At 33.7% G+C, this 19,293-nt stretch overlaps 1 protein-coding gene across 2 annotated transcripts; it reads right to left on the reverse strand.

Moving 5' to 3' along the window:
- Positions 1 to 3,454: 3,454 nt before the first annotated feature.
- On the reverse strand, positions 3,455 to 19,243 carry LOC133181438 (meiotic recombination protein REC8 homolog). Of its 2 annotated transcripts, none has more exons than XM_061315947.1 (16): positions 19,157 to 19,243; positions 18,098 to 18,172; positions 17,273 to 17,415; positions 16,747 to 16,825; positions 16,450 to 16,546; positions 13,498 to 13,639; positions 13,141 to 13,217; positions 12,728 to 12,864; positions 11,106 to 11,340; positions 10,503 to 10,661; positions 10,052 to 10,223; positions 9,624 to 9,802; positions 8,765 to 8,901; positions 5,809 to 6,006; positions 5,551 to 5,660; positions 3,455 to 4,849 (listed from the first exon to the last, which is right to left on the reverse strand). In XM_061315947.1, the coding sequence occupies exons 1-16, from the start codon at positions 19,210 to 19,212 to the stop codon at positions 4,767 to 4,769; spliced, it is 2,079 nt and encodes a 692-aa protein (XP_061171931.1). In that variant the 5' UTR covers positions 19,213 to 19,243; the 3' UTR covers positions 3,455 to 4,766. The 2 variants fall into 2 exon arrangements, with proteins under 2 accessions (XP_061171931.1, XP_061171930.1); XM_061315946.1 differs by having other exon boundaries at positions 9,624 to 9,805.
- Between the last annotated feature and the right edge of the window lie 50 nt (positions 19,244 to 19,293).

The raw sequence follows: 19,293 nt of genomic DNA on the forward strand, positions 1-19,293 counted from the left end.
TTGATTGATTGATTGTATGTTGTTTTACGTCCCATTCGAGAATTTTTCACTCATATAGAGACGTCACCATATACCGGTGAAGGGCTTCAAATTTTGACCTTTACTTGACAATTCGGCGCTCGCATAATCAGACCCATATATAGTCGTAAATAGGGCCATTGAGCAGTGAGGGATCTTTATCGTGCCAACGCCTGCCGTGACACGGGGCCTCGGTTTTTGAGGTCTCATCCGAAGGACCCGCAACTTTCACTTCAAAGTGCCGAGCGCATGGCGAAGGAACAGTTGCTACCCATTTTTTATCGACTTAGGTCTGTCGCGTCCGAGATTCGAACTCACGACCTCCCGATCACAGAGCGAGCGCTCTACCGACTGAGCTACCGTGAACGGTGCGAAAGTATAGATTATCTAGCTCACATATCATACATGTTATGGTGTACCATGTATATGGAACGCCAAATTAACATATATTCAAATATTTGTACCTATCTTCAAATAATTGTACCTATCTTCAAATGAATTGAAGATAGGTACAATTGAATTAAAGATAGGTACAATTGAATTGAAGATAGGTGTAAATAGTTAAATACCTATCTCTAAATAATTATACCTAGGTACAAATAAATTATACCTCATATGGAGAAATGGTGTTCATTCTGCTGATTTGCATATCGACCATTTAGGAACTATAATGGCGGCCGAATTTATAAAGGTCTATATAGAGAAAATACAAAAAATCGCGAAATTTTATATCCTAGCTATTTCGGATAAAGTTCTTCCGCCGATGGTTTGATTCTTCTTAATATCTTCTACCGTAAATGACAAGATTGTTGATACCAAAGTGAAAGTTGCGACCGCCTTTTTGATTTGAAAATTCGAAGCGAGAGTATATTGTTTTAATGAAGGAAAGACAGAATTGGTGTTTTTATCATTTTTTATGAGGAAATGTAAGTGTTCATTACAAGTTGACAGAGTTCTTCCGCCGATTAAGAGGTGAAGGAGAGAGCCTATTTTTATAAAATACGTATGTTTTACCATTCCATTAGGAGTTACGACCGCCCTTTGAATTTGAAAACGGCAATTTTTTGCATCAGTGTGACCTGCTTATATCGGGAAAACGGTGTCCCGAGTCGTCAGCTGTTATTCACACAAATTTCTACCCATATAACTATGAAAGAGCCTTGGAGAAAAAACAAAACGAAACAGGCTTGCAGGTTTTAACATAAAAATTTAAAGAAATGGAATTTCGAGTATATTCAGTATCTCATGAATATTAATGAGAAATAAATCACGTGGAAGCAATCTCATGAATAAATTGCACACAATTTCTCCATATGTATCTTTAACGGAATTACACCTATCTTCAATTCAATTAAAGATAGGTTCAATTCAATTATACCTATCTCTAATTCATTTGAAGATAGGTATAATTGATTTTAAGATAGGTACAATTGATTTGAAGAAAGGTACAATTGATTTGAAGATAGGTACAATTAGAACATATCCACAAAGGATTTGAAGATAGGTACAATTCAATTATACCTAGGTTCAATTCATTTTGTGTTATTGAAAATAATGAACGCTCCCTAGGAGACAATATTGAACATGGAGGGAAACGCACAGAACACACAGAGCGACGACAACGAGGATGAAAGGAGAAATAAAGATATGTTAAAATGTGCAAAAAGCATTACATACTTATTAAAATACACATGTATGTCAATAAGTGAGCTGAAAAAATATATATACTCGAGAGATGTCGGAGATCGGTAGACGTAACGGAAATGACGTATAATGAAGGGAGTAGTTATTATTGCCAATATCTTAGTAATTAAAGATAGGTTCAATTCAATTGTACCTATCTTTAAATCAATTATACCTATCTTCAATTCATTGCATTTGTACCTATCTTCAAATCAATTGTACCTATCTTCAAATGAATTAAAGATAGGTATAATTGAATTATACCTATCTCTAATTCATTTGAAGATAGGTACAATTGATTTAAAGATAGGTACAATTCATTTGAAGATAGGTACAATTATTTGAAGATAGGTACAAATATTTGAATATATGTTAATTTGGCGTTCCATACATGTACGGTACATATTCAATTTATTTTTACTATTTTTTTTTAATTAAATCTAAAGTCTTTAGCTCTGAAAGTTACAGTGTATCGACTCGTTCACAGGAAACATGAATCAGACTGTCAAAATTCAGTTTATTAATTATTTTTCTACTTTCCAACATTAAAGTTGGTCAAGACACGTGGTAAGGTGTAGTCGAAAACGGCCAGGTAAATACACTGTATGTGCGGATCCATGAAATATTGGGGGGGGGGGGGGGGGGGGGGTTCACACCGACTAAAAAAATCGGAAATTTGTTGAAAAGAAACACACACACTTAACGAATTCCCCACATCTTTAAATCCTTTTTTCGTGGGAGCGGGTAGGATTAGTTTTATTCCTTGGTCAATTTTCTTCGGATACATCACTCACCTTACCATTACGAGTTCTTTCCTATTGGGGGTGTTTGTCCAAGGTAAAATGTTCGTTATCTTACATGGAAATTTAACAAATCTTCAAATGGGGGGGGGGGGGGGTTCCGACCACCTTCTCCTCTAGATCCGCTCACGCGTAACTTTAATTCCTTGAACCGGTCTACTGGAGAAACCAAGTTTTTACTTGAAGGGAACACTATCACAGTGGAGACATGAAAGTTTAACTAATGCATACATTTGATTTCATATGCATAGTACTCTGAAAATCAGGAACCGTTTATTAACATAATCAGATCCAGGGGTTGGTAGGAAGTCATCACTTTCTCAAAAAATATTTTTTTAACAAGAGTCTGTCATAAAGTCATCAAATTCATTAAAAGTACACATAAGCCAAAAGTATGCTGTGAACAATTTTGTTTTATTCAACAAGAACGGTAAAATCAAAACAACTTTTGTATAGAGAACAAGTTCTAATTCATACTCTAACAAGAGGCCCATATTATGCAAAATACACTCATTAGGGAGACATGGCGACATTATAAAATGCTTCTGATAAAGAAGGTTTTAGAATGTCAGACATAATGTAGCTCTGGTTTTGGTAATCTACATTTATTCTGCTTAGAATAAGGTAAAGATCGCAAATTACTGAAAACCAACGAAGTTTTTATGTACTAATCAAAAGTATTTATCCTGACATAACTTTAAAATCTCTAAACAGAAGCTATATACCGTTTTGTTTTTTTTTTTCCTATCACAATTTTTGCGAAAATATGCCAAAACACTGCAATTTTAAATTTTCATAGTTCTATTTTTAAGATTGTCCACATGATTTTATAGAGTTATCTATGTGATTAACATGGTTTATATGGTATGCTGTCGGTGACAATGTATTGCCAATTAATTATTCTGTAATCTAATAATGCTTGAAAAGAAAGCAAAAAATTGGTTTGTTAAAAAAAAAAAAACACATTACATGGTATTCAAAGACACCAAGAACACAGAAAAGTTCTGAATCTTAATTTTCTCCCTCTTTTAATGGTATAAGTTGTATTTGTATTCAACAATCATGGTCCATAATATATGAAATTCAACAAGAAATAAAATTTATACACTTGTACACTGTACATGAAATAATACTAACATTTGCCATATAACAGCCTCATAAATAAATATTAACAACATATATAGCCAACTTTTTAACAAGAACAGCATATTAACAGTATTTTAAGGAAGTATAGCACAACTGCAAAAAACATTACAATAGGGGAAAACAAAAATATATTAAGGATGATGAAAGACAGGCAGTTTGCCATAAAAACTCTCCCTGTCGCATTTTGTATTAAAATTTTTTGCCTTGGAAACTACATAATGTATACAGAGGTGTTTATACCCCATTTTGTATTTTTCAGTAATTTAAATGGTTTCTGTCCATACTTTTGGGGACTCTTCATTTGTACCTAGTAATGTTATTTTTCTAATTTTCTAATATACATTTCATTAAGTTTAGATATGATCATATGAAGGTTTATGATTGTTACTATCCATTTTGTCAGCATGTAAACTGTATCATACATATCAGTGACAATCTAAATATAAAACAGTGTACTAGGTAATTAGGGTCTTTAAGTGCATATCTATCATTGCTGAGGTATTAATATGAAAAAAAAAAATTGTCCCATAACCAAGAAGCCATATTCTACAGGCCAATCTCTAATCCGCATTTTGAAACAAAAATCAGGAATATGGAAGAATTTCCTTAATGTTAAACAGCTCTCTGTGTATAAACATTTTTTTTGCTTTGCTTATATAAACTTTTGGATATAACATGATTTAATCTAATAAAAAATTGCTTTTTTGGTTTAAAGTCACTGTGAAAACCTGATTGAACAACTGACATATAGTTTACCATGCAAACGGATTAATGCCTCCTTAAATATATCAATAACAGAAAAATGTGACAAGCACATCATAACAATAAATAAACAACATTAACAGCTAATCAACAACTTTGTAATAAACAAATACAATTGTTAACATACATAAAACAATAACTTGTGCATGATTTCATTCATTAGAACATTAATTTTGTCTCATGATATGTCATGCCTTAAACAATTGAAACAAGTGAAAAGATATAAGCCATGCAACAAAACCTACCAATTATCATTAATTTTTGATAAACATTGGAACAACTACTCTGATTTAAATAAAAACAATAATGAATGCCCATGAGTTGATAAAATAAAACTCTGGTCTTTCTGCTTGATCCTCAGAAATTGTGTCCCCTCTGGATAAGCATCTCTCCATAAGGCTCCCTCTGGTCAACATATACATTCCCTTTGGCACATAAATCTAGGGTAAAAAAAATTATTACTTACAGATAAAACAGCATTGCTTATGATCATTTTATGTACAAGTAAAATATATACAGGTATGTCCATAACCAGGCCTTCTTTTTTTCCATAGTATGATCTTTGAGAACACATATTCATGTAACTCTAGAATATTATATAATACACAGGATTATCTACACTAGATTAATGCAGTAAATTGTAAAAACTGTTTATATCCACTGTATGACATATTTTATACTAGGACACATTCATCCCATTGATTTATTTTACGTATGTACTGGGAATTGTTCATGAAATGAGTTCATTTTTTATTTGCTAGTGAATTGCCCATTCTGTTTTGCTACTTGGTTAACTATTTTCGATTTGGTTCAGTTCCAATTATCCTTAATTACTTGCATGATCATACTACTGGAGAACATGAAAAAAATTATATGGAGGCAAGTTATTTTGTATTGATTGATAAAATCTGCCCGAAATTTAATTATCAATTTGAAGTATGACTGGCTACATATGAGAATTACTCTTTTGCTGAAGGTAATGGTCCCTAACAAACAGACTGACAGACAAGATAATAATTTCTCTTCATGCATACCTATTGACTTTCTTAGTAGCAAGTTTGATTAAGACTAATTTCAAGTCTCAGTGTACATCAGTTATATAAAGTAAGGGGAAAGCAATAGATTCTAGATTGAAACTAACGAAGCAAGGCGTTGAACATGGAGGCTGCTATTTTTCTGTCATAAAAGTGTGGCGGGCAAACTTCCTCAAATGTTGAGTAATCCTTCTCACTTGTGTTTGAGTTGATTAACCTATAATTGAAAAAAAAATATTTGACTCGATCAGTATGTCCAGATTAAAGAATGTCCATGCAAAATCAAGGCAATAAGAAAAAGCAATAAAAACCAAACTCTTGTTTTAATAAAAAAAATTCTTTCTCAATACATTCTACAGTATTACCTGAGAAATCTACTTTCTACTTGTGAGAGCTTGGAGATAATTGGTAACGGTGTGTCCACCATAGGTATTTCTGACTCCTCCTGCACCACTGAGAGATTTCGACTGATCCTTGAGAATGTGTCAGACACAGAGTGCTCTGAGGGAGGGACCAGAAGCTCCTCCTCAATGGATCCCCGAGATCGGCTCCTCCTTTTTCGACTAGAAAATACATGTAATTCTTTATCTAGTTTAAACATTAAAAATCACTTACAGGGGCAGAATATCATAAGAAAATTGTAAACAAAAACAGAATCAATTCATCAAGTAATGAATAAATCTTTAAAAACAAAAAAAAGAAGACAAACAAGAGGCCCATGGGCCTTGAATCGCTCTTCTGATAAACTGTACAACCTATCACTTCTATTTGAAGCCTCGAAGTATCCTGTATATTTAGATAAACCCTTGAAATTCCAATTCACACTCTGAGAACCCAAGATGATTCTAAGCCAATTAGTACCTGAGAGTTGGTCATGGTGACCTACTTATCACTTGTCATTCTCTGAAGACCCATCAACTAAGTTTGATGATTCTAAGCCAATTAATACCTAAAATATTTTTTAAAATTATAACCATAAAATTTTATAAGTAGGTCAAAGTGACCTACTTTTCAATTGTTTTACTCCAAGGACCCAAGATGCAAAAGTTTGATGATTCTAAGCCAATTAGTACCTGTAATATTTAATTAAAGCCATAAATTTTCAAAAGTAGGTCACCGTGACCTACTTTTCAGTTGCTGTACTCCGAGGACCAAAGATACATCGACTGACAAAGTTTGATGATTCTAGCCAATAAGTACCCAAAATATTTAATTACAGCCATAAATTTTCAAAAGTAGGTCACGGTGACCTACTTTTCAGTCAACCTACTCCGAGGACCAAAGATGCATCAACTGACAAATTTTGACGATTCTAAGCCAAATAATTCCTGAAAATATTAAATACAGCCATAAAATTTCAAAAGTAGGTCACCGTGACCTACTTTTCAGTTGTTGTACTCCGAGGACCCAAGATGCATCAACTGACAAAGTTTAATGATTCTAAGCCAATTAGTACCCGAAATATTTGACTAAAGCCATAAATTTTCATAAGTAGGTCACCGTGACCTACTTTTCAGTTGTTGTACTCCCAGGACCCATGACGCTTAAACTGACAAAGTTTTATGATTCTAAGCCAATTAGTACCCAAAATATTTTATTAAAGCCATAAATTTTCCGAAAGTATGTCACGGTGACCTACTTTTTAGTCGTCCTACTCCGAAGACCCATGAGGCATCAACTGACAAAGTTTGATGATTCTAAGCCAATTAGTACCCGAAATATAATTAAAGCCATAAATTTTCAAAAGTAGGTCACTGTGACCTACTTTTTAGTCGACCTACTCCGAAGACCCATGAGGCATCAACTGACAAATTTTGATGATTCTAAGCCAATTAGTACCCGGAATATTTAATTAAAGCCATAAATTTTCAAAAGTAGGTCACGTGACCTACTTTTTAGTCAACCTACTCTGAAGACCCAAGAGGCATCAACTGACAAAGTTTGATGATTCTAAGCCAATTAGTACCCGAAATATTTAATTAATGCCATAAATTTTCAAAAGTAGGTCACTGTGACCTACTTTTTAGTCGACCTACTCCGAAGACCCAAGATGCATCAACTGACAAAGTTTTATGATTCTAAGCCAATTAGTACCTGAAATATTTAATTATAGTCATATAAATTGAAAAGTAGGTCACTGTGACCTACTTTTCAGTTGACCTTTTTTGAGGACCCAAGATGCATCAACTTACAAAGTTTTATGATCATAGGACTTAAAATGTCCAAATTATGCCTCTAAAGCGCTTTGAAATCGAATGCCTGCAAAGTTCAAAAAGTAGGTCACTGTGACCTACTTTTTAATAAATATGTTTTATGGCCCCAAGATGCATCATCTTACAAGATTTAATGATTCTAAGCCTCCCCGTATTCGAATTAATGACCTTAATTGTTTTAAAAAAGATTAGCCATAAAATTCAAAAAGTAGGTCAAGGTGACCTACTTTTTAGTTGACGTACTTTGAGGACCCAAGATGCATCAACTGACAAAGTTTGATGATCATAGGCCTTAAATTGTTCAAAATATGCCTCTAAATCATTTTGAAAAAGAATGGCCGCAAAATTTAAAAAGTAGGTCACCGTGACCTACTTTTGAGTCAACATGATATGAGGTCCTTAGATGCATCAACTGACAAGATTTGATGGTCCTAGTCCTTATAGTAAGCAAAATATCAACATTTTAATAAAATGTAATTTTTGGTCAACTTTGAAGTGACCTTGAGACCACGCCCTTTGCCCCAGGGTAAATCCCCGCGCAAATTTTAATCTACAACATATCCTCATCCTTTTGTGTAAGTTTGGTGATAATCTGCCCAGTGGTTCTTGAGAAGAAGATTTTTTAGCAACCAGTACTTTTGTTTCTATTTTCCTAATTATCTCCCCTTGTTAAAGGGTCACAACCCCAGTTTTAGTATAAAAGGGAGCCCTTGGGCCAAGGATACCCTGTGACAAATTTGACAATAATTGGCCAAGGGGTTCTTGAGTTATGGCCCATATTCTAAAAAGTTTACGCACACCGCACAAATGGCCATAGCATTAGCTCTTTGAGCCTTTGGCTCAGAAGAGCTAAAAACACATTAATTCTTCTTGAAAATAAAGGTGTGCTGACAAATGTAGATCATTATATGTAACACAGGAGCTTGGCTGTAAATAACAGTTCGTGGGACAATTTCAAGTTAAATTTATTCTCCTAAACCAAAATATTGGTACCTGGGGTACGTTTAATAACATATTATATACATTTTATACAAATTAGTCAGAGGTACCCTCCCCACTTTTTTTTTTAAATTTTGCCAACAATTACATGTAGCTTTAGAAAATTGACCTGGCAGTGGATCTATCAGACAGCGAGTCATCCTTACTCCTGGCAGACAGATGAAGCTGGATAGGGGTTGTGTCCTGGAGACTTTTTTCCATTGATATTGAGGCATCTCGGGGGATTTCCATAGATGGCATTTCATTCTATGAAATATGCATATTAACTGCTTATCAAGTGTTAAAGAAAAATATCTCTCCAAAATGTTTAGTTAGATACAATCTCTCATTACTCGCTCCTCTCCAACTATTTACACAGTTTGAGTATGATCAACTTGAAATGATAAATTTCCATTTTTATATTATATAAAACAAGTAAATTTTCAATTTCTATGAAACACTATATTTAAAAAATTACAAGACAATTCTGACTTTTCTCTTAAAATTCAAAACAATTTGTGTTCAAGATGCAGTCTGTCACTGTTGCTTAATTGATAACAAAACTTAATAGTTTCTCAGGCCAAAAATTTTAATTCAATGTGGCAGGCAGGTCCTTTGGAAGCAGGTGGTACACCTTTTTTTTTTTTTTTTTTTTTTTTTCATGTCAGTCATTCAACAAAATGATGATATCAACAGATTCTTACTTTTCTTGTTCTCTTACATTAATTATAATATGTATTCAACTTTGAATAATGTTATTCCAAACATTAAAAGTTAATTAATAAAATACTGTATTAACAAGAAATATATTGTTTATCTAATAAAACCTCTATCTATTAGTATTCATGAAAAGGGTAATAACTCGATTTTCTTTAATAGAAAATTGAGTTATTTCCTTTCTCAATATGTCAATAAAATTGATCTATGTGGCTGTGCCTGAGAAACTACTGATTTTTGTATTTTTGCCTTATAGGGACATTTTTACTTACTCCCATACTAATATCTGCCCTGACTTTCTCTGGAGAAACTTTGTCTAGGGGGATTTCCAGTTGTGGGGGCTGTATTTCTGTCATCTGTATATCTGGAATCTCAGGCTGCACATCTCGTCTTTCCACTTCTGGTTCAGACAGGAGAGCTCGTCTAGATCTTTTACTACGTGTAGATTCATCTCCTAAACATAAGCCTTAAAATTTCCAGGATGGACACTATATTTGGGATGGACTGACAGGCATGGACAACCTGCTCTCCCTCCCATCCCATTTCACTAGCAGCATGGGCAAGGGGCACAAAACTAATTTTGCTTAGTCTTGAAGTATTGTATTTTATTTATATACAATTAAGTTACAGACTACTATCATTTTAAATCAAATTCTTATTCAAGTTTTCCTTATACAGATTGTATCTAACTCAAACTCACTGAATATACTAGGCACAGTCCAGAAAGGAGTCTCAATATCAGACTCGGTCTCCAACACCCCTGGCCTGAGATTACATCGCCACAAGTCGATAAGGGGAGACAATCTAAGGCACTTGCTACCTGGCTGATTGAAAAGAGTGGCACAGTCTGATCGCCCAATGACAGGGACACTCTGGGATAAGAAAAGGTATTTAAAAATAAGGTTAATTCAGCAATAGAAATATGATTTTCTTAAAACTCATTTATCTTTATAACTGTCCTAAAAGGGATGCTATGGATTACAATTAAATTAAAGAATCTTGTTAAAAATCACTTTTCCACAGCTATAACTTAAAGACTGCAAAATTTAACTCTTTATTTTTTCAGAATTACATGTACTATAAATTCAAAATACTCTGTATCACTCCACATTACAGAAATTTAGTAAAATCAGAAGAGACTTAAAACTTACAAATGGTTTACACAGATCACTCCCTGTCTGGAGATTTTTCTTCATCTCAGTTTTGGGAATCATCATGTTCTCATCTACTATTAAGTGACGTCGTCTCCTTTTCACCGTCCTCGGACTTGGAGGCAAGGGGGCTAACTCTAGTGACATGTCAATCCGTCTCTGCATTAAATATAATTGCAGTGTTTTGCTTTTAATTATTGATGTTTTTGCTAAACAATTGTGAGAAAAATTTCTAACAATCTTTGCATTGTTGTTAGAGATTACTTCCATTCAAGGATATGATTCCAATGAATTGACCTTCCCCAGTACCTTTTCTACAATATCTCAACACAGTCTGCTCAAAAGTAATTATGCAGGAAGCATGTACAGACCCTTTTTTTTTTCCCCAATTTTCCCTTTATTGACTGTAATTTATTATTCGACTAATAAACAAATAAATGATTAATTCACACAAAAGTTAGCACAAAAGTAAGGATCTACAAGAAAGAAAAACAATGATGTACTATATAACAGTTCTAAGTGAATTTCTAGTGATGAAACTATATGCCCCTCACCCCCACCCCCAAAATATATACAACACAGTGTAATAGCTACAAATTGTACTTTTCTTGAGCTCCGATAAGGTTCCTCCTCAGGTGGGGGCATTAGAGTGACCTCTGGCTGTGACCTTGGTCGAAGTTCACGAATAGCTGGAGGGGCTTCAGGGAGAAGCTCCTCAGCCTGTCCTCGGGGTGTCTTTTCTTTGGGTGACATAATTTGTTCTTCAAGTTCTTTTGCCTCTTTGGTTGTCTTTTGAGGGGAAGAGAGACTGATTAATGCTTCTGATGCCTTTACAGAGCTACAAAATATTAAGCATTGATAACATGGATGAAGATTGTAGTGGCAAGTCCTAAATTACCACACAGGGAGTTTCTTTAGTGGGTGTAAGATTTGGCATTTTCCTTGCTCACAGATATATAGTGATAATTTTGGCAGAACTTAATTTAGCCGACATGGAGTTGAATGACATTGCAGAGGGAGGAACTTTATCCCACAGACAAGTTTTCTTTACGTTTTATGTGTCAGAATCATGATTTATGCAGTTGGAATTTATATTTAAGTAAAACCAAAAGGAAGATATGATGTATAACAATTAACACTGATCAAAGTTATATTTCTTGTTCTCTGTACATATACACAAGGGTGCATATTTAGCAATAAATTTTTTTGTGTTTACATCCAAATTGCTAAAATAATTAAGCCAAAATTATCACCCCACTAATCTAGATGTTGTTGACACGGTGACCAATCAAAGGGCTCCACTTTAGCAAAGGACATTAGGATGAAAGACCCTTTATCCAAGGGCATTCTTTGGGTGAAGTTTGAGCCAAAAACCTTAAGCTCAATGTCCATGAATAAACAAACTTTTCAAAGGTATACATGTACACTATAAAACAATTTTCAATATACACATGTAATCATTGTGAAATTCATGCTCCTAAATTGGTTAAGGTGTGCTGCCTTTGTGTAACCAAAGGAGCATAAATTTCCCAATTCAATGGTTCATTTTAATCATGCAAATAGTTTTCATATGACATATTTTCTCTCTGAGTTATTTCCCTTGGCCGCCATCTTGGTGGTCAACATGTTGATTTTTCCTCTTTGTCTTACCAAATTTAAGAGGGTGTAGCAGAAAAATTTAGGGAAAAATCTTTATAAAACAAAAATTATGAAATAAAGAAGGCTTTTATAACAATTAAGTGTATATTTTTCATAAAAACAATGCTTCCTACCTCACAATGGCCAGTATAAAATGTAAAAGTTGGTTGAATAATATACTGAAGGAATATGAGCATGTTGACCTCTGATATGGCAGTCAACGGGAAATAACTCTTGCTAATTCAGGCCTACTGAAATTCTGTCTATTAATATAAAAAAAAAGGAGTAAAGAAAATTTTTCCAAGATTTCAAAACAGGACCAACTTAGCCCCATAAATTTATATTAATTACTGTGGTCTATACTATGGACATGCACAAATTTCTTAATTTTGATAGAGGGCTAATCATGCAAACAGCATGCCTGTTAGATACCAATGAGTAGAGAAGAAAAATTTTGTAACTGTATTTTGTAACTGTATTTTCCATATACAGCATGACCAAATTATCCTGAGCCTAGATAGGAATATATCTCATACCATCCTGACTTCTTAAGAGTACGGTACTTCACATGATAAACTGTCAATTACCTCTCCCCCAGAGGAATAGCAACATCAGGTTGATGTGAAGTGTCAACAGGATGGAGAGTGTCCATTCTGGCTGACTCATTTAGCAGGGCTTGAATGTTCTGCTCATCAAGAGGAGGCAATTCTGTCTGCTCAGCAATCTGAAATAAAATTCATATAGTGTATCAACTTTCCTTTAAACAATTATTATAACAATGCTTTATTGTATATCATCAAAGCTTTTAAAACAAATTTCATATTTGTTAATTTTTTCCCATGGTACATCAATTGCCCATACTGGAATAAATAAAGGGCTACCAAAACTGGAATGAAAATTTATGCCAAATTTTGATTCATAAATGTAATCCATTTATATAATTCTCCTCACTCAGTACCTCACCCTGTCCAATCTCTCCAACTCTGTCCAATGCACTTACCTTTGGAAGATTAGGTATATCAATCTCCTTCAGAGTAATTTGGTCCAGACTTGATACAGTGTGTGGAGAACCTAGAGCTATAAAGAACTATTTCTATTAGCTTTATTCTCTCTCCATGAATATTCATACATTTGTGATGGATATAAATTCCAACTGCAACAAAGTGCAACTTTGCATAGACCTATGAAATTTTTCCATATTTTTTTTTCTTTTCATACTTTGCAAGATGAAAATTAATTGTTCAAATATTTCTACGTAAACCCAGAATTTTGTCTGGGATATCCTTGCTATTTTATAGAAGACTTGTAATCTTTTTTTTTTAATTTAAATTCTCTATTCAGGGGTTGGTCCTCTCACCTGATTTTAGGAAGCTCTGTTCTGACTCAATTTGAATTGAGGAGGATGCTTCTGAACCTCTGTGGCGCCGAAGGCGTTCCATGCTGGAGTCACTGCCAGGGGAAGATAACTCTGTCAACAATTTCTGCACATCTTCATAGTCCTGGGAAGATCCATCAAAATAAACATCTAGACTATAACATCAGATTTCAAGAATTTCTACCTCAGTTGTTGAGCTTTACATGTACGACTTTTATGTACAAATAATATAGAAATTGCTCAAGTTTTCTTTTATACTTTATTATAAAATAACAAATCATTTTGACTTGTTTATCATATGAAATAACTAAATGCTCAATGAAAAAAAGGAAATAAATAAGCTTACCAATAAAATTGGTTGATGTTAAATTATAAGAAACTGAAATGAAACAAAACATAAATAGCTAACCAAAACCTCACAAGAAAAATAAATCTTTTAAAAATTAAATCAAAGAATACAAGAGGCCCAAGGACCTTAACAGTCATCTGAGTACAATATAACCCTTTAAAAGATCCTTGGAAAGGTATAATAGCACAAAATAAACTGAAAGAAAAGGCTGATCAGATCTCAACAAAATAGTTTTTCTGGTAACCAGCAACAACTCGGGAACATCATATATGCTAACTACATCCTCATCAGATCATCACTGACACCAAATTTTACAATAGTGCTTTAGAATAAAACACAATGTTCTCAGAGTACCTAGTCAACAATAGCCTCTCTTGGTCTTTGAATTATATTTATACAGATATTTTTGTCCCATTTTTATTCATTTATTAAATAAAAATCTACCTGACTATTAAAAATATGAAAGTACTTTTTATATCATACATTATTCTAGTATAATTCTTTTATTCACTTACCTATCAATTACATTATTTACATAAATTATAATTATCTTTAAGCAAATAAAGAGGGGAATAACTTTTCTTAAAGTAGAAAAAATATTCCCATACATGATCATGATAGAGCCCCATCTTAAGTCCTGGACGCCTGTCTCAAGGGCCATGAAATTCACAATTTTGAAAAAAAAAAGGTGCTCTCTTTCATTATAACCAATTAACCATGCACAAAGTTTTCTTGCTAAATATTCAAGAGCAGAGGAGAAGATTTTCAAAGAATTAATGCATTTTCACTATAGGATCAAAAGAGCCCATCCTAACTCCAGAACCCCTGACCCAGGGGCCATGAATTTCACTATTTGGAAGAGGCACTCTTAATCATCATATCTACACTTAGTTTGTCTGCTAAATACCCAGGAGCCATGCAACTCACACTGGAAGAGGCACCCTTGCTTATCAAAACTATACACTTAGTTTCTTTGCTTTATAACCAGGAGCAGAAAGAGGATTTTCAAAAATGCTTTTTCACTATATAATCAAGAGTCCCCCCCCTTCCCCAGAACCCCCAATTCCTGGGGCCATGAATTTTGCAAAGATTTTGGAAGAGGCATCCTTGTTAATCATAACCATGCACTTAGTTTATTTAAATAATACCCAGGAGCAGAAAAGAAGATTTTCAAATGATTAGTGCATTTTCACTATAAAATCAATAGAGCCTTGCCCTAACAACAGAACCCCTGACCCAGGGGCCATGAAATTCACAATTTTGGAGGAGGCACCCTTACTCATCATAACTATGTTCCTTGTTAGTTTAATACCCAGGAGCAGAGAAGAGAATTTTCAAAGAATTAATGCATTTTTACTATCTAATCAATGAAGCCCCACCCTAACACCAGAACCCCTGGCCGAGGGACTATGAATTTCATAATTCTGGAATAAGCACTTACGTTAATTATAACCATGCACTTAGTTTGTCAACTAAGTACTCAGAAGCAGAGAAGATTTTTCCAGGAATTAATGCAAATTCATTCTATATAATCAATAAAGCCCTGCCCTAACTTTAGAATCCCTGACCCCTGGGTTATGAATTTCGCAATTTTGGAAGCACTCTTGCTCATCATTACCATGCATTTAGTTTGTATTCTAAATACCAAGTAGCAGAGAAGATTTTCAAAGATTTATATGCATTTTCACTATAGGATCAAATTACAACCATGTCCTAATACCAGAAGTCCCAACTCACTGGCCATGAATTTCACAATTTGGAAGAGGCACTCTTGCTCATCATATCTATGCACTTGGTCTGCTAAGTATTCAGGGGGAGAGTAGAAAAATTTTGAAGAATTTATGCATTTCACCATATCATCAATAGAGCCCCACTTTAACACCAGAATCCCTGACCCTGAGGGCATGTATTTCACATTTTTGGTTACTACAATCAGCTCAAAATTGGACTGCTTGATGTCCAGGAGTAGAGAAGAAGATTTTCAAAAATTGCATTAATTTTGATTGTTTTAGTCCTTCCGCTCAGGCACCAAGGGTTGGATTGGGAGGGATGGGCTTGGTGCAGGGACCAAGAAATTCACAATTTTTGTTCCCCGTTACCCATAGATGCTATATGACAAAATTGGTTGAAACTGGTTCAGCAGTTCCAGGGAAGAAGCTAAAAATGTTGAAATATTAACACATGACGACAGTCGAAAACAGATAGCAACAAGTAGTGACTCAGGTGTCAAACCTAAAAATGCAAATCTGCACATAACCAAAGTAGAAGCTTCATCATAACACTATGCACAAAAGATAAACAAATTTAAGAATTTTATTGATCTTTAAACCCATGTTTCTTTAATATGAAACACATATCAAAAGTCCTTGTGTTTTCATGCAGTATCTTCCCTAAAAACAGGCCAAACTGACTGCTTCAATTGATAAAAATGCCACGACAAAATCAAAAAAAAAAAAAAAAATTGTTATAGGGTCAACAGAAATGTTATACATTAACATGAACCTAATAGCCTGTTACAATTGATCTCCAACCATTTACTTTGAAATAAAGACAAAACACTGTGCATGGACATAAACATTCAATACCTCATGATAATCTGTAATTTTGCCAAAGTATGGGTCGTAGAAGGGTTGTTTTTCTGTTGTCAATTCTACAATGTCTTGCATTGTTACATGATCTGGTCTAAAATACATGAATATGGTAGATTACTAATTTTAATACATTGTACTTTAAAAAATTAAAAAATCAAGTAGTGTCATAAAAATGTGAATGCCATACATATCCCTTCTTGAATGGATTAACTTTTAATTTTTTTTTTTTTTTTGAAAAAGTAAAATAATTCTACTTGTTATTAGTTCAAGGAAATTTATTTAACCATTTACCTGCATGCAATATTAAGATCAATATTTTCTGCAATATTTGCAGCTAGTCTCACTTTCACCAAGAAAGATGTGATATCCTCTGTAAATACAAAAGGAATGACACTAATTATTGTAATAGAATGTATAGAATCATTTAAAAAGAAAGTAATTAATCATAGCCATGCCTATGACAATCAAAATTGTAGAAACTTAATTGGTTTATAGTTTCAATCCATCTCAATACCCTTTTATTAATTCTCAGAAATGACAAGATATCTTCAAAGGTCGATCTGTACTATCATAATTCATAATCATGATTATACGATTATTCTGTGGAGATCTACATATAGTTACAAAAATTGTCCCTGAAGAAATTTAGACAGTCAATTAGGATGTACAGCTTCACTGCTTCATAAATTTTAAGCCTGAATGTACAGGCATAGAGAATTTGCTTAACCATGCATGCACATGCATGTGCACAAATTTATTTTCTGTCATCTGAGCTCATACTTAATAAAAGAAAATTTGAGTTGGTTTTAGTACCTACCTAGTAAATACTGAGTTTGCTTTTTGTACAGTCGCACACATCCAAACATCAGCTTGGCTGAGAGGTACAGGGAGAATCTGGGTCGGCTTCTCCCTCGCACCGAGGGTTGCTTCCTCACCATGATGTAATCTAAAATGTCTTCACTGAAAGCATGCAGATGGAAATAAAAAGAACAAAATTGCTTAAAAGTAGGATTTTAGTTTGTTTTTTTTTTTCAAATAAACAAGGTTTTAACAACTTTTCATTTTAAATTTTCCTCTCCTTAATACAAATTTCAAAAAAACTTTACCACTAAAGTAAAATTGACCCAAAACTCTTCAATTCAGAGAAATATCTCTTTTCAGTAATTCAACCTGAAAGCAATGTTTGTTGAAAATTTGCAAAGTCAGTAATCAAATTTAATCAGCTTGAAGTCTACTCATGTGACAAATATCAAAAAGGAGCCAAAACTGTAAGAGCATTTTGAGAGAATTCTTTAGAAATTTCTACAAATTAATAGTGAGCTAGCAATTTGTCCATGTTATATTTACCTTGGTGTGTAGTACATTTCTTTACCAAAATTAAATAATGGACCAAAACTGTATGATGAGAGCAGAGAAGCATTCTTGAAAGAATTTCACAGATATTTCTATTTTTACTAACAAAAGGTTCACGTCAGTGTAATATTTAGAGTAAATTACTTGTGTTTATAGATATACATTCATTTTTCTCTTTTTTCTTTTTCTTTTTTTTTTTAAATTTTTATCTAATAGAATTGTATTGCTTATAAACCCATATGTTATAATATGTGTAATATGCAATAAAGATTATCATTTATAATATTACCATGTTTTACATAGGTTCACTCTAGTAACATCTCTTCTCTTCAACACATGTTCATCTTTAATTGTAGCTGCCAACCTGTAGTAAAATAATTAAAGCATTTTGATTTATAATAATATTGTATATATTATTCAGATATGTCAGTGGCCCATTCCCCCTTAAAAGTTGCCTATAATTAGCCCTCTGTGCATGATTTGATTTTCTCTTAATATCAGTGACCACCAACTCCCGAGAAGTAGGTGAAATTAACATCAAGATTTGGGCCCAAAAATGTCTAAAACGTGAATTCCTTAGACATTGTACTAAAAGTTTGTAACACAATGTAGTGCAGTTGTCCAATATCGTGATGTTTTCAAGGATATTATTAAAAGGAAAGCTGATGTTAGCATCAGAACCTGTAGCTTTATGTTGGACCTAGCTGCAGACCTGTAGCTCTCTGCCTGAGAAAATTCGGACAGATAAACCAGTGAGCTACAGATCCAAGTGTTGTAAAAACCTTGATTCATGCTGCCACTTTTTTGTCGCTCACTTCGGGTATTATTTCTAGGGATATTTGGAACCGCTGACAGGTAAATAAAGTATTACCTGGTAAGACGGGGAGTAAAATATATGATTAATTATTGGATACCATATGTGAATTAGGGGAATGCATAAGATACAAGAAATAATACCCTAAGTGAGTGACAAAAAAAGGTGGCGTAAATCCAAGGTTTTTACAATGCTTTGATCTGTTGCTCTCTGGTTTATCTGTCCGAATTTTCTCAACCAGTCTGAGAGCTACAGTTCTGCAGCTATGTTGGACCCAACAGAAAGTAGCATTCTTGAATCAATTTTTCCATATTGCCAATCCACAGTTAATTTCAAGCTTTATACAACACAAAAAAAACACAATGCATTAAGCACCCATCAATTGCTCAGTATCTCGAGACATTCTGACAACAAAAAACTCACTGGTTCCTATAGCTCCTACATGTAGAAATCTAGAAGTATATTCTATTCTGTTGAAAAGAACATCATATTCTTTGGAAAATTATAATGATAACTTTTTCAAAATAATTTTACCAGACTGTCCCAAAAACACCCCCTCTTCTATTCAAAATGCTCTGATGATAAAACATTTTCTGCCTGTTCCACAACTTAAAGTTTCCCGCCTAAATAAGATTTCATTATATTTGTTAAACCAAACCCGATTCAATATT

This window comes from Saccostrea echinata, unplaced genomic scaffold, assembly GCF_033153115.1.
Source record: "Saccostrea echinata isolate AGI-Se365-2 ecotype Australia unplaced genomic scaffold, CSIRO_AGI_Sech_v1 ptg000008l, whole genome shotgun sequence".
Lineage (NCBI taxonomy): Eukaryota > Metazoa > Mollusca > Bivalvia > Ostreida > Ostreidae > Saccostrea > Saccostrea echinata.

Coding starts and splice junctions, on each gene's coding strand:
- LOC133181438 (XM_061315946.1), bottom strand. CDS start 19,212: ATGTTTTATCATCAGAGCATTTTGAATAGAAGAGGGGGTGTTTTTGGG. Junction 13,218..13,497: donor ACAGAGCTTCCTAAAATCAG/GTGAGAGGACCA, acceptor AGTTCTTTATAG/CTCTAGGTTCTCCACACACT. Junction 10,224..10,502: donor GTGATCTGTGTAAACCATTT/GTAAGTTTTAAG, acceptor TTCTTATCCCAG/AGTGTCCCTGTCATTGGGCG.